General features: G+C 46.9%; 3 protein-coding genes and 1 long non-coding RNA gene across 4 annotated transcripts; 1 reads left to right on the plus strand and 3 right to left on the minus strand.

Moving 5' to 3' along the window:
• Nucleotides 1-71: 71 nt before the first annotated feature.
• Nucleotides 72-954, minus strand: LOC120663654 (low molecular mass early light-inducible protein HV90, chloroplastic-like). Its single transcript, XM_039942538.1, has one exon. It carries the CDS (start codon nt 820-822, stop codon nt 250-252), a length of 573 nt encoding a protein of 190 aa, XP_039798472.1. The 5' UTR covers nt 823-954; the 3' UTR covers nt 72-249.
• A 1099-nt stretch (nt 955-2053) lies between these two features.
• LOC120663670 lies at nt 2054-2844 on the plus strand. The gene is made up of 2 exons (XR_005670570.1): nt 2054-2489; nt 2571-2844. It is a non-coding gene; the product is annotated as an uncharacterized LOC120663670 (long non-coding RNA).
• Nucleotides 2845-3096: 252 nt separating this feature from the next.
• On the minus strand, nt 3097-4508 carry LOC120663664 (low molecular mass early light-inducible protein HV60, chloroplastic-like). Its single transcript, XM_039942549.1, has one exon. The coding sequence runs from the start codon at nt 4004-4006 to the stop codon at nt 3485-3487; it is 522 nt and encodes a 173-aa protein (XP_039798483.1). The 5' UTR covers nt 4007-4508; the 3' UTR covers nt 3097-3484.
• Nucleotides 4509-6513: 2005 nt separating this feature from the next.
• LOC120663673 (low molecular mass early light-inducible protein HV90, chloroplastic-like) lies at nt 6514-7345 on the minus strand. Its single transcript, XM_039942567.1, has one exon. It carries the CDS (start codon nt 7247-7249, stop codon nt 6752-6754), a length of 498 nt encoding a protein of 165 aa, XP_039798501.1. The 5' UTR covers nt 7250-7345; the 3' UTR covers nt 6514-6751.
• Between the last annotated feature and the right edge of the window lie 6660 nt (nt 7346-14005).

Below are 14005 nucleotides of genomic sequence, written 5' to 3' on the forward strand. Positions count from 1 at the left end.
AGCAAAAAGTTAGAAAGGAAGTTTCCAACAAAAATCTTCCAGCTAAAAATATTGCAGGCCATTGGGCAGCCTTTATGTCGCAAATAAAGTCATTTACTCATTTCAGATCAACAATTTTACATGACCGTTTAAACGGAAGTGTTTTACAAAGGAGTCCTGCGCAGAGTGTCCTAGCCAAAGGTTTACACTACCCTCTCTACTACACAGCTACACGTGCCCGTAGCCCCGTACAATAGCGTGCGCCCGTATTTACACGTTGACGAAGGGCGCGCCGGTGATGTACTCGGTGACGGCGAGCGCGACGAGCCCGAGCATGGCGAAGCGGCCGTTCCAGAGTTCGGCGTCGGCGCTCATGACGCCGCCGCTCCGGCCCTCGGCGCTCTCCCCCTTGAGGAGCGGCACCAGCGACGCCACGGAGAGCACGGCGGCCGTGGCCGCGAACCAGGCGAGCCCTGACCCGCTCCCGGCCTGCGAGAGGAGGCCCCCGCCGCGGGACGCCTCGACGGCGAGCGCGGACACGAAGCCCACCATGGCGAGCCGCCCGTTGATGCGCTCGGGGGCCGGCCCGCTGAACGCCAGCGCGTCCCACAGCCCGGGCCTCGCCGCCGCCGCCTTGGGCTTCGCCGTCAGGGGAGTGGAGGGCGCCGCGGTTGTCTCCTCAGCTGCTGGCTCGGCGTCCTCGGCCTGGGCCCTGACGACCATGGCGCGCCGCCGCGGCGCGAGCGCAGCGGCCGCCGGGACGCGGACGGGGAGGGCGCCGGCACGCGCGCCGGCGGTGGTGAAGGCGAGGGAGCTCATGGAGGCCATCACCGTGGCTGCCATCGAAGCTTGCGTGCCCAGGTGAGGTGGAGAACCGGAGATGGACGGAGAGGCTCGCTGCAGTGTCACGGGTGATCTCGCTTGTTTGTTGTTTTGCTTCACTTTTCTCACTTTTTTGCTGTGTGATGGTAGCGAGAAGGGTGTCGGCTTTTATAGGTGGAGGGGCGGCGCCACCGCGCCAGCCCCGCCCGTGACGGGGTGGGCGATGGTGGCGAGTGGCGACGGCGGTGGCCACGTCGGCGGGAAGTTCACGGCCGTAAACGCCGCTGAGAGAAAGAGAGAGAGTAGGAAGGCTAGCTAGTACATGCGCGCGACGTGGAGGGAGGCAGGGTCACAGAGAGCTGGGCTACCTCGTCGCCGTCGACGTGGACGGCGAGGCCGCCGCGCAGGGAGGTGGCCCGCTCCGTCGCGGAAAAGTGGCGGAAGATTCCAGAACCACGCAGGGAGACGTGCGAGCTCCGAGTGCCAGTGGTGAGTGGCGACAAGGAAGAAGAAGCCAAGCCGATCGAGCAGAGGATAGGCGTCTGTCGTGTGGCTAATGCGGTTTCAGTTGACGTGTATGGGATTTCCATGGTCTGACTGAACCGAGCTGCGATTGCAAGTGAGAGATCATAATTCTGGAACCTACGACTGGCCTCGATCAATCAAACTCCGGCCGCCGCTGGGCTTCTGGTTTGTTCGCCGGCGACCTCGTTAAGACATGGATCGACGAGGAAGAGTGCTCGCATTTCTCTTAGCATCTGATTTAGCACCCTTCCTTCTCGCGGTTATAGAGATGTTCGATCTGTTACTGTCAATATCTTCTTATAATGAATAATAAGCTTATTAAAATTAATAATATTTATAATATTAAAATAGTATTAATTATTGCACCCCGGCGCCCGCCTAACCATAGCATGGGGGTTGCAAAACATGCCGCCAACAACGTAACCTCAGTCATCGCCTTCTTCCTTCCAGCCATCTCGTCGATATGTAGCTAAATGAGTGAAAATATGTTCTCTTCATAGATCTAGTTTTTAGTCTGTATATTCTAGCTACTTTTTCACAGGTGCCGATGATGGCTCGTCTCTTTATCTCTCCCTACCTCGATGATGTCTCCTAGGAGACTAATGAAGAGCCAATGAGGATGGCTTTTACCATATCTCTGTAGGTTCACCTCATATCTTGGCAGTTGGCGTGCCAATCAGAAGATATAGTTGGATATCTCTTTGATGTGGCAATATTGATTTCCTTATGTGGCGGATGCAGGATTGAGCCCCGTGGAGGCTCTCATGTTCTTCTTCCTCGCCCCTGCGGCAACAAGATATGGTTTCTCATATCCTCTATTCTGGTAGTAAAACATTGCAATATAAACTATGTGTTGGTTGAGGTGACCTTCTAGCCGATATTCTTTCAATGATGAATTCTAGATCTCATTGCTAGCAATGAGTGTTTATTGCAATCTTCAAATCCTTATGGGACGAGGGTGTACCATTTGCAGATGTTTTTTTCTTTCACTTGCTCCTTTTTCAGTGTATTTTTCAAGTTTCGATGGCTGCGAACAATTGAAGAAAGAAGACGATCATAGAGGTCGCCGGTGCAATTTTATTTCTTAAGGTCATTTTGTGTCAAATTATCCTTCTTTCTAATGATGGCTGCGAACAATTGAAGGAAGAAGACAGATCATAGAGGTCGCCGGTGCAATTTTATTTTTAGAGGTATTTTGTGTCAAATTATCCTTCTTTCTAATGTGTCATCGCTTCTTTCTCTAGGTACTCTATGAAGTGAAATGAAATATTAGAAGACCGGAGAAAGTATGAATGGCACGCCTCCGTCAATTTTAAAAATATATTGACCTAATCTCTTACTCGTTTATTGAGATAGGGTGTTAAGAATAAAAATTGTTGTTTTAGATGGTAAACTAGACAATTATGCCCGTGCGTTGCTACGGGCAAAATTGGTATAAGTATCAGATACATATAGTTGTCCGTTAATTTGTAGGGATCTACGTGATCGAGTCATGATGAAGGGCTTGTCCGACTCTCATATGGGATGGAGTAAGACCCACCTATCAATGACACAAGACGGACCAAATCAAAAAATTAGGTGACCAAACCAAAAATTAAGGTAGAAACCTTATTCACTTTAGAAATATATAGGTATGGATATAGATATGTGATGGTAGAGCTGTTAAGCCATATTGTACTTCCATCCATAAATATGTGACATCTAGACAATCTATTTAGTTCTAGAATAAACTAATTTACATGTCCTAAACATGATCATATATTTGAGAACGGAGGCAGTACACAATTTGTGCTGCAAAGAAAAGTTCATTTCAAATTACATGATCATGACCGTTTAACTGAATGTCTTTTTGGCACAAACACTGTGATGGTAGAGCCGCTAAGCTACATCTTGTACAAATTCTGTGTTGCAAAGAAAGCCCATTTCAAATTTACATGACCGTTTAACTGAAAGATTTTTGCAAAAACACAGTAATTTTTTCTTAAGGAAGTCCTTCCACGTTTCCTCTTATTTTTACCAGGGAACCCAAGCTACGGTGTTCCAAGACTACTATACTTAGCCGAGCTCACAAGTACCCCGGCCGTACATACATATACACACGTATATACACTACCTCCTCTACACAGATACACGTATGCGTACGTAATGTACGCCGTATCTACACGTTGACCAAGGGCGCGCCGGTGAGGTACTCGGTGGCGGCGAGCGCGACGAGGCCGAGCATGGCGAGGCGGCCGTTCCAGAGCTCGGCGTCGGCGGTCATGAAGCCGCCGCTCCTGTCCTCGGCGCTCTCCCCCTGGAGCAGCGGCGCCAGCGACGCCGCGGAGAGCACGACGGCGGTGTACGCGAACCACGCGAGCCCGGCGCCGTTGCCGAGCTGCGCGAGGAGGCCGTCCCCGCGGGCCGCCTCGACGGCGAGCGCGGACACGAAGCCCACCATGGCGAGGCGCCCGTTGATCCGCTCCGGCGCGGGCCCGCTGAACGCCAGCGCGTCCCAGATCCCCGGGCTCTCCGCGCGCTTGGTCTCAGGACCCTTATTAGCCTGCGCCCTGACGAGCGGTGCGCGCCGACGCGGCGCGAGCCCGGCCGCCGGAACCCGGGCGGGGAAGTGGCCGGCGCGCGCGCCGGTTGCGGCGAAGGCGAGAGAGCTCGCGGCGGAGGCCATCACCATGGTCGCCATCTGGAACAGTGCACGGCTTGTGGCCTGTGGTACGATGTCACAAGGATTGCTTGCTTGCTCGAGTGGTGTGGCTGCTGTTCTGCTGCTCCGATCGATTTGAGATAGGTTGGGGGCAAGATGCCGGCTTTATAGGGGGGAAGGCAGGGGAGGTGGTGACCGGCGAGGCGGCCCGTGACGAGGTTGACGGTGGTGGCCGCGGTGGGGGCCACGTCGGTGGGAGATTCCCGGCCGTGAACACGGGTGAGAGAGAGTACGAGGGCTAGCTACTTGCTAGCCTAGTACATGCGCGCGACGTGGACTCCAGCGAGCCGGGCTACCGCGTCGCCGTCGACGTGGGCGGCGAGGCCGCCGCGCAGGGAGGTGCGGGGCGAGGTGGCCCGCTCCGTCGCCGGAAAGTGGCGTAAAGGTTCCAGAACCACGCGGGGAGCGCGCGGGAGACGTGTGTGAGCTAGGAGCGCCAGTGGCGAGTGGAGCCAAGGAAGAAGAAGCCGTCAAGGGAGAGGTGTCTGTCGCAATGTGTAATGGCTGTCATGGCTCTGAATGATGCCGATGCGATTTTAATCGGGGTGTTGGTAATTTGCATGGTTCCGCGCATGAGTGTGATCAGATTTCTGGAACCCGCTGCTGGAGCTGGACTCGCCGATCAAGCTCCCGGCCGCCGGCGAGTTTCTCGGCTTCTCGCGTTTCTTCTCCGGCGACCTCGTTCCACCGTGGACTAGAAAGGAGAGCTCGTGTTTCTCTCAATCTCTGCTTTGACGTCGTGCCTTCTCGCGGTTACGATCGAGATGTAACTGTTCTCTAAATTATAATCATTTCTGATATTGTCACCGTCTTCTGTTCGAATAAGCTCATAGATAAAAAAAACAACAACATCTACAGAATATATTTTCAAATATATTTTGACTATACAAAATATATATTTTCAAATTGTACATCATATATTTTGATGTGGTAGATGTCGATATTCTTCTATAGAAATTTCATCAAATTTAATATATTTTGACTTAGGAAAAAAAGTAAAAGTACTTGTACGTTAAGGATGGAGGGGGTATGTTTTAGTTTTACTTTACCCTAAATAAAACTTACCAACTTTGACTAATTTTCATTAAAAATGTACTACCTTTGGCCCCAAAGAGCGCATTTCTAGAATTCTGGGATAAATTAGTAGTCATGAGAAATTCCTCGGTTGTCCCATCTATAGCAATTAATATATCAAATCTTGATGAAGCAAACCTTGCAGATGGCAAAAATCTGCCAAAGAAAAATTTAGGCAAATAAATGTGCAAGCCATCAAATCTGCTGGTCCAAAAGCTATACGAATAAAGTAATTATGGCCTTATGGGACAAATTCCGAATGCTAGAATGCATAATTGGTGGGATAGGATTATATTAATATCTACAGTACTAAAAAAGATACGCTGCTGCAGGCAAGAGATATTTTATATGGTGGATAGAAGTAATTTAATGTTGTTGATATTGGTTTATTTTTCTATAAAGTGGGCCAGAGTTATGAAGTTGTGCTTAGAACAAAACAAGAATTTTAGTGACCCCTTTCCTGAAATACATTAATTTCTAAAATTTATAAGTGATAATATTTTTTGTTTGAACAATAACAATATACAAATCTATTTTAAAATATATTCTTATAGTGTACATTTTTTTATGTGGTAGATGTTGATATTCTCCAATATAAACTTGATTAAATTTCATGTTTTGACATAGGAAAAATAGAAATACCTATACTTTAACTAATTGTGATCAATTTTATAAAAAAAATTGCATTCCTTTTCATCCTACAATGAATGCAATCCTTGAATTTACGGATAGCTTTGTCCCTAATAACAAGAGCTGTTAAGAGCAGTCCCAACCCTCCAACTCAACTGATTTCCATAGCATTAAATACGTTGCCACGTAAACAAAAAGCTGAGGTGGCAAGAGAGTTAATGAGGAGAGAAGAAAATATATGAAGAAACTAGGTTTCATGTAAGAAACCATGTCTACGCGAAGACCAAGACAAAAAGGAGAGGGGATTGGGGGGGAGAGAAGACATATGATTAGATATTAATTTATTTTGAAGAAATCATCCATTGGGGATATAGTTTCTATGGGTAGTGTCTATATGACATGGCAAATATAGAAACTACTTGTGGTGTCTTGGGTAGGGATTGGCCTAAATAAACCAAATCTAGATGAAGCAAACCCTGAAAAGGGAAAAGGTTGGGACATTAAATGTGCAGGCATCTGGAAAGGAAAAGGTAATCTGTTAATTAAATGTGCACGCAATTAAATCTAGCTCGTCAGAAAAGTATAAATGCATTCATTGTGGGATAAATTTAGATATCAAAAAAGCTTTGTGGGACAAAAGGAATCTATTAATAAATGAGTGTGCTGCCTGGAGATATTTTATCAGGTGGATTTAATAGAACTAATTTAATGTTGCAGGTATTGATGCATTTTTAGATAAACTTGATAAAAGATAGTGAAATTTAATGTAAAACAAGGGAGAATGTTGTGAAAAATTATACAAGGAAAGGAAGTTCATTTCAATTTTACATGACCATTTCGCTGAAAGGTTTTTGTACATAACTACATACACAGTAATTTTGTGTCAAAAGAAAACCTTCTATAATGTTTCCAGACTGCCGTACTTAACCGAGCTTACAAGCACCCTAGCCGTACACAAGTCACAAATACGTATACACTAGCTCCACTACTAGCTACATGTGTACAATATATACGCCGTATCTACACGTGGACGAAGGGGGCCCCGGTGAGGTACTCGGTGGCGGCTAGCGCGACGAGGCCGAGCATGGCGAGGCGGCCGTTCCAGAGCTCGGCGTCTGCGGTCATGAAGCCGCCGCTCCGGGCCTCAGCGCTCTCCCCCTGGAGCAGCGGCGCCAGCGACGCCGCGGACAGCACGACGGCGGTGTACGCGAACCACGTGAGCCCCGCGCCGTTGCCGGCCTGCGCGAGGAGGCCGTCCCCGCGGGCCGCCTCGACGGCGAGCGCGGACACGAAGCCCACCATGGCGAGGCGCCCGTTGATCCGCTCCGGCGCCGGGCCGCTGAACGCCAGCGCGTCCCAGAGCCCCGGGCTCGCGCTTTTCTCAGCGTCCTCGGCCTGCGCCCTGACGACGAGCGCCGCGCGCCGGCGCGGCGCGAGCCCGCCGGCCGCAGGGAGCCTAGCGGGGAAGCGCCCGGCGCGCGCGCCGGTGGCGGCGGAGGCCATCACCGTGGTCGCCATGGGAAACGATGTCCGGAGCGCAGTGAACACGTATCGATCGCTCTGTTTGTTGAAGATGTGAGTCCGTGCAGTGACTCGCTTCTGCTGCTGTTGTGCTGTGATGTTGGTTGGGGGCGCGGTGGCGGCTTTATAGGGGTAGGGGAGGCAGCCCGGCGAGGTCGACGGTGGCGGCGGCGGCGTGGGCCACGTCGGCGGGCGATTCACGGCCGCAGGTTGAGCGGGAGGCAGGAGATGTGTGGGGTACGTGGACGCAGCCAGGTTCACAGCGGCGGGCCTGGGTGAATCGATTGCGTCGCCGTCGACGTGGACGGCCAGGCCGCCATGCACGCAGAGGCAGAGTTGTTGCAGAGGGAGATCAGGATAGCAGTGGGGTAGCTAGGTGTCTCGCTCCGTCTCCAAGGAGTGGCGGAAGGTTCCAGATCGACCCACACGGGCACAATGCGACATCCAAGGAGACGATCGATTAGTGTCTGGTAATTAATTTGGGCTTTCGTAAGGCAATCAAACGGTCTCGAATACACCCAAATGGTACGAAATGCACCAAAATATCAGTTTAGGTTTAAATGGGGTGGATCGGATGCGTTCGTTGCGAAAAATTCCGATGCGACTTCGTCGCACGAATAGGCGAGGAATTTTGGGTTACTGATGAATCTGCCTTATCCTCGGGCACTCTCTCATGTCTTGTGTGGCGACCTCTTTGTACACCTGGTTGACGAGAAGGGTTCCTTATTTTTGTGCTTCATGATCACCATTTCTGCTGATCAGATAGAACGTACTTACTAGATCAGGTACTGACAAGAGTTACCGAGAATAATGGAAGGACCTATTGGCTGGCGAGTCCCAAACTCCCAATCCTGTGTTACCTAGGGCATGTTTGGATCTCCAGTTTTACGAAAATTGTGCATCCTGGTTAACACAAAACCAAATGCGTATTAGTAAAAACAGGCCTTTGACGTTTTTATCAGAACTGGTTTATGGAGGAAAATATTAGGCGTGTTACCGCCCCTACAGTGATCCGGTGCTACCAAATAAGTTAGCACCTAGCTAGGTATTTCAAAAATAAGCTAGCACCTAAAGCGTTGCATGGAAAATTCATCAAACAATGTAGATTTTTTTAGATTAACGATGATAAAAATTTGAGATTGAACAAAAAACTTATTCAGATACAAAGAAAAGAGAAGTCAGCACTTGTATAGTTACAGCATGGCTGAGCCGCAACCCAAGGTCATCCAAAAGTTACAGCACAAGAGGATCGTAAGATCATCATCAGCTGCAACGAAAAGGAGGGGGGGAGCAAAGAAAAAACACCAAGAAAACTGACCTGCACATAGGAAGGAAGGTTTACAAGGATAAGAGAAGCCGCAATGGAAGATAAGCTTGGTGGTAAGCTCTGCTATGGCGCCCCGCAGAGGAAGCCTTGATTTGAATCCTTCTGGCTTCCCTACCCTCACCGTCGTTGGAACCACAAGGGATACTCTCTCTCCGGCTTCAGGACTCGAGGTAAGGTAGACCGTGCCCTACCAGAGTTGGAGCGCGATCGTCAGGGCTGCCTGCTGTTTGCTAGATTTAGTTTGGAAGTTGACGATTACCGTACCGGATAGCCGCACCAGCAGTGATGAGTACATGAGGGGGCAAAGTGAGAGAGGGATCAAAATAGAGAAGGGATAGAGTGAACTCTGTGACCAATAATAGTTACATTGGCCAACAAAATAGTATTTGTTTTACTCAAACCGTTTGAATCAAACGTCTGTCACGGCTAACCCAATACAAACTCACGCAAACTAACTATCCTTTAACTGGTTTTCTTGAAACAGGATTAAAACAAGATTTACTAAAGTGAGCTCATATTGTACAGATCCTAACAACCACTTAGTTTATTTACATATTCAGATAAAAGAATCTAAAAGCATTGGTCAATTATTCAAACATGCTTTTGATTTAAGGCCGTAACTTATCGTCCAAATAAGCAGTAGAAGCAGAAATGAGATGGAGAAAAGGGGATCTTAAACAAAAAGGATCCAATATTCAAACCTAGGAAAAAGAGTGTTTGAATATCTAGTTTTTTGGGTCTAAAACTGAGAGCAAATCTATATAAAAAAAGGAGTCGAGAAAATGGAGTGAGAATAAGGTAACTATGTTTTAAATCTCTTTTTGGAAATGAAGCAACCAATGGTTTCAAGTGATGTAGGAGTGTACTTATTACTTGCTCTGATCATAAATATAACTTCATCTATGTTTGCCCTATGTTATTTTTCTTTACCTTTGACTACATATATGTGTATTTAATGAAAATTGTTATATTTTATGAAAAGTATCATAGCTTTCACTATGAATCTTATAATATCAATTAATAAAATTTTAGATACTGATGACGAAAGTTAGAAAAGATTGATTTAGGACAAAGCTAAGTGTATTTATATCTAGTAGTTAATACTTTCTCTTCTGTTTACAAATTTGATTTGGAAATGCTTTGTCTCTGCTACCTCTATATACCCCTGGTAGGACCCTTCACATCTTGTATCCCTATTACTACCATATGGGTGAAATAGTTATGGTGAATTCAAAAAAAAAATTACCGTCATAGGCCACCAAAACTGCTAATCAAGAGGAATGCCGCCAAGGCGAGGGCTAGGCCGCAGGCCCCATGCTAGGAGAACTTTGCTAGTGTACAAAAAAAGATATTTTTTAGCTGTGATAATAGCGCATTTATCACTACCAAGCCCGTTTATATATTTTTTTGGATTCGCCCCTTGACGCCGCCGTGCCCTTTGTATCTCACCACACTGTGCCGCCGCTCTATGGATGCGCAAGTCATTAATACAATGGCCGCGCCGCCTGCGGCACTACTAGGAAGAAAGAATAGGTCAAGTTAGGAAGAATTGATCACTGGACACTCTCTGGGCTGCACGGGATCCGAGACCAGCCAAAACAGGTAGGTGGCATATGTTTTCAGTCAACCAGAGAGGTAACACTAAACTCCATCCACAAATGTATGAACTTAAAATAAGCAGGATTTAATGTGTCCATTATCCGAACATGCTTTTGATTTAAGGCTGTAACTTATCGTCCAAATAAGCAGTAGAAGTAGAAATGAGATGGAGAAAAGGGGATCTTAAACAAAAAGGGCCCAATATTCAAACCTAGGAAAAAGAGTGTTTGAATATCTGGTTTTTGGGGTCTAAATCTGAGAGCAATGCAAATCTATAAAAAAAAGGAGTTGACAAAATGGAGTGAGAATAAGGTAACTATGTTTTAAATCTCTTTTTGGAAATGAAGCAACCAATGGTTTCAAGTGATGTAGGAGTGTACTTACTTGCTCTGATCATAAATATAACTTCATCTATGTTTGTCCTATGTTATTTTTCTTTACCTTTGACTACATATATGTGTATTTAATGAAAATTGTTATATTTTATGAAAAGTATCATAGCTTTCACAATGAATCTAATAATATCAATTAATAAAATTTTAGATATTGATCAACAAAGTTAGAAAAGATTGATTTAGGACAAAACTAAGTGTATTTATATCTATGATTGGAAGATAAGTAGTTAATACGTTCTCTTCTGTTTACAAATTTAATTTAGAAATGCTTTGTCTCTGCTGCCTCTATATACCCCTAGTAGGACCCTTCACATCTTGTATCCCTATTACTACAATACGGGTGAAATAGTTATGGTGAATTCAAAAAAATTACCGTCATAGGCCGTCAAAAACTGCCAATCAAGAGGAACGCCGCCAAGGCGAGGGCGAGGCCGTTGGCCCCATGCTAGGAGAACTTTGCTGGTGTACAAAAATACACAATTTTTAGCCGTGATAATAACTCATTTATCACTACCGAGCCCGTTTATATATTGTTTTGGATTTGCCCCTTGATGCCGCCGCACCCTTTGTACCTCACCACACTGCGCCGCCGCTCCATGGATACGCAAGTTATTAATACAATGGCCGTGCCGCCTGCGGCACTACTAGGAAGAAAGAATAGGTCAAGTAAGGAAGAACCGGTCACTGAACACTCTATGGCCTGCACGGGATCCGAGACCGGCCAAAACAGGTAGGTGGCAGATGTTTTCAGTTAACCAGAGAGATAACACTAGAGATAGATTGGTTGCAGTCACTGAGAGAGACTGTGTGTGTTGCAGACCTGCAGCCCCTGAAGCCTAGCCGTCGTCTCCAGCCAAATTAAACGCCAAGCGCCGCCCGTGCATTGCAGGATTCCTGGCCTATAAATACAGCCTCGCTCTCAGTACGTCCCCTTCATCTCATCAGTCACCCATCACTCGTCGTCTTGGTCAGAGACATCCGTGGGCCGCCATCGCCATGGACGGCGACATGGCCGCCATGTTCCCCAACGGGATCCGGGCCTTGATCGTCGACGACGACACCAAGTTCCTGAAATCGGCTACCGCGACGCTCGCCGGTCTGAACTTCGAAGGTACTACGTGCACTCTGCCGCGAGCTCGACATGGCAGTGTTTCTTTTTCTGTACGAATCATCTGTGCAAACATGTGTTGTTTAACTTTTTGCAAGTATATATGTTTGGAAAGTTTTGAGTTGTGGCATGTAGTAGTTAAGTTTTTGTTTCTGGAAAGTTAGATCTTGTTTGGACTTTGGACTAATTTTGTCAATATCTTGCGGTTGTTTTCTAACGAAAAACTATTTTGCCCTAACTTGTGGGTACTCTCGGACAGCATCGTGGCATGCGTCTCACTGACTTGTGTGGGTGCTCTTCGTCTCGCGCTCGCAGTGGTGACCTGCAGCACCGTCGCGTATGCCCTCAAGTCCCTCACCACCGGCAAGCTCAAAGGCTTCGACGTCGTCCTCGCCCACGCCGCCAAGGCCGCCGCCTGCGGCTTCGACTTCCGCGCCATCGTCGAGGCCGACCTGCTTCTCCCCGTCATCTACTGTGCGTAACAACAAGCATACAGCTACATATTCATGAGATCTCGATCGATCGAGCAGGATATATACACGTATATATATTGATTGTTGTCGTTGAAACCTTGAAAAAAAAATTTGTTGTCGTTGATGCTTCGGCGGCGGCAGTCCTCCCGCCGGACCACCAGGCCGCCGGCGACGAGGCCGAGGAGCTGCTGCGCACGCTGGAGGAGGGGGCCTACGTCATCCAGAAGCCGCTGGACGCCGACGAGGTGCGCGCCCGGCTGTGGGCCGTCATCGCGTGGCGCAAGTGCCATCTGGAGACCAAGGCAAGCGGCGGCGGCAAGCGCGGCGGCGCCGCCGGCTTCGAGGCGGCCGGCGGCCTGGGCGTCGAGGGGGAGGACGAGGGCCGCGTCCACTACAAGGTCGTGAGGGCAAGAGCGGCCCGGAAGAGGAAGGGCGGCGCTGGCAGCAGCGTACCCGCCGGCGGCACCGCCGTCGCCGTAGCAGGTTAGATCCATCTCTACTCCTGATCACAAGATTGTTATAGCTTGTGATGATGCAGTAGTTACAATGTTTTTGTTACTTTTAACTGATTTGTTCTTCCATTTGTCCATCGAGCAGGAGGCCACCCAGACAAGGGAAAGGAGAAGCTGGACAACGTGGCTAATAACCAGCAAAAGGTGCCAATTCAATTTCATCATCCTGATTCTCTACCGTTTGCCTTTTTTCTACAGTAGTGGGGTAGTGGCACACTTTGGAATGAGTATGGTGTTGTGACAGTTACTGCAAAATTTGTTTCTGGAATGTAGCAGCAGTAACTTGTTCTTATTACTGCTACCGAATTATATATATATATATATATATATATATATATATATATATATATATATATATGCATGGTAATCTCTGGTCGGGCTGGGTCGAGTCGGGTCGAATCGGGCTATTTTCAGGTGGGTAGAATCAGGTTTCTCATCAGGGTCAAGAGCCCCGGGGTCAAGTCTACTTATTAGTTCATCTAGGAAACTTGTGTCGACCTATGAAAACCCATTTTGGCCATCTATGGAGATGCTATAATAATGCACAATATCTAGAGTTACCGTTTCTTTTTAATATAGTCAGGGTCTCTTTTGCCTTGCTCCTTCTTTTTATAAAAAGGAGTTATAACGGTGCATCTATTGATTTTTCCTTGTATAATAAGCTATAATATAATATTATAATTTATATGAATCTTTTTGGCACACTCTTATGTAGACTATGATGCAAGGCTATCTCCAATTTGTCTTATTGCAGTTAATGTAGTGTGCCATTGGTCTCTCTAGTACTCCCTCTATCTCTATAAATAATTGCCATCATTGGTATGTGTGCCACAAGTTTGACTTGTGCAATATTTGTATCTCCAAATAAATTTACTAAAATACTAGATTCAAAGATCTTTCCAATAATACTAATAATTTATCATAAATATTAATATTTTTTAATATATTTTTGTAAAAGTTGTTTCTCGGGAAATGAAAATGACAGATATTTAGAGACAGGGGAGTAACTAATCTTTTGTGTCATCTTTGGAGGATGTTGTACTGTCCTGACTGGCTGGAATTGACCGGTCAAAGTTGTGGTTAGGATATACTTGAAAAGTTTTTTTTTATCAAGATAGTTCATGCTTGATCTTAAACTTTCATGCATGGAGTAACCATAAAAGGCAGATGTAGTTACTTGTTATTGTACTATACATTATCTCGTTTTCAGAAGTTCTTCAGTAATCTATTGTCAGAAAATTCTTTTAAAAAAACATTCACTCAATTACACTTCTTATGCAGCCTGCACAGCACAAACGTGGCCGAGGCAAGAAAGCCCAGAAGAACAGCGGTGAAGCGT

This window comes from Panicum virgatum, chromosome 2K (assembly GCF_016808335.1).
Source record: "Panicum virgatum strain AP13 chromosome 2K, P.virgatum_v5, whole genome shotgun sequence".
Classification (NCBI taxonomy): domain Eukaryota; kingdom Viridiplantae; phylum Streptophyta; class Magnoliopsida; order Poales; family Poaceae; genus Panicum; species Panicum virgatum.

What these genes read in the sequence shown, in the direction of transcription:
- LOC120663654 (XM_039942538.1), bottom strand. Translation starts at nt 822, where the DNA reads ATGGCAGCCACGGTGATGGCCTCCATGAGCTCCCTCGCCTTCACCACC.
- LOC120663664 (XM_039942549.1), bottom strand. Translation starts at nt 4,006, where the DNA reads ATGGCGACCATGGTGATGGCCTCCGCCGCGAGCTCTCTCGCCTTCGCC.
- LOC120663673 (XM_039942567.1), bottom strand. Translation starts at nt 7,249, where the DNA reads ATGGCGACCACGGTGATGGCCTCCGCCGCCACCGGCGCGCGCGCCGGG.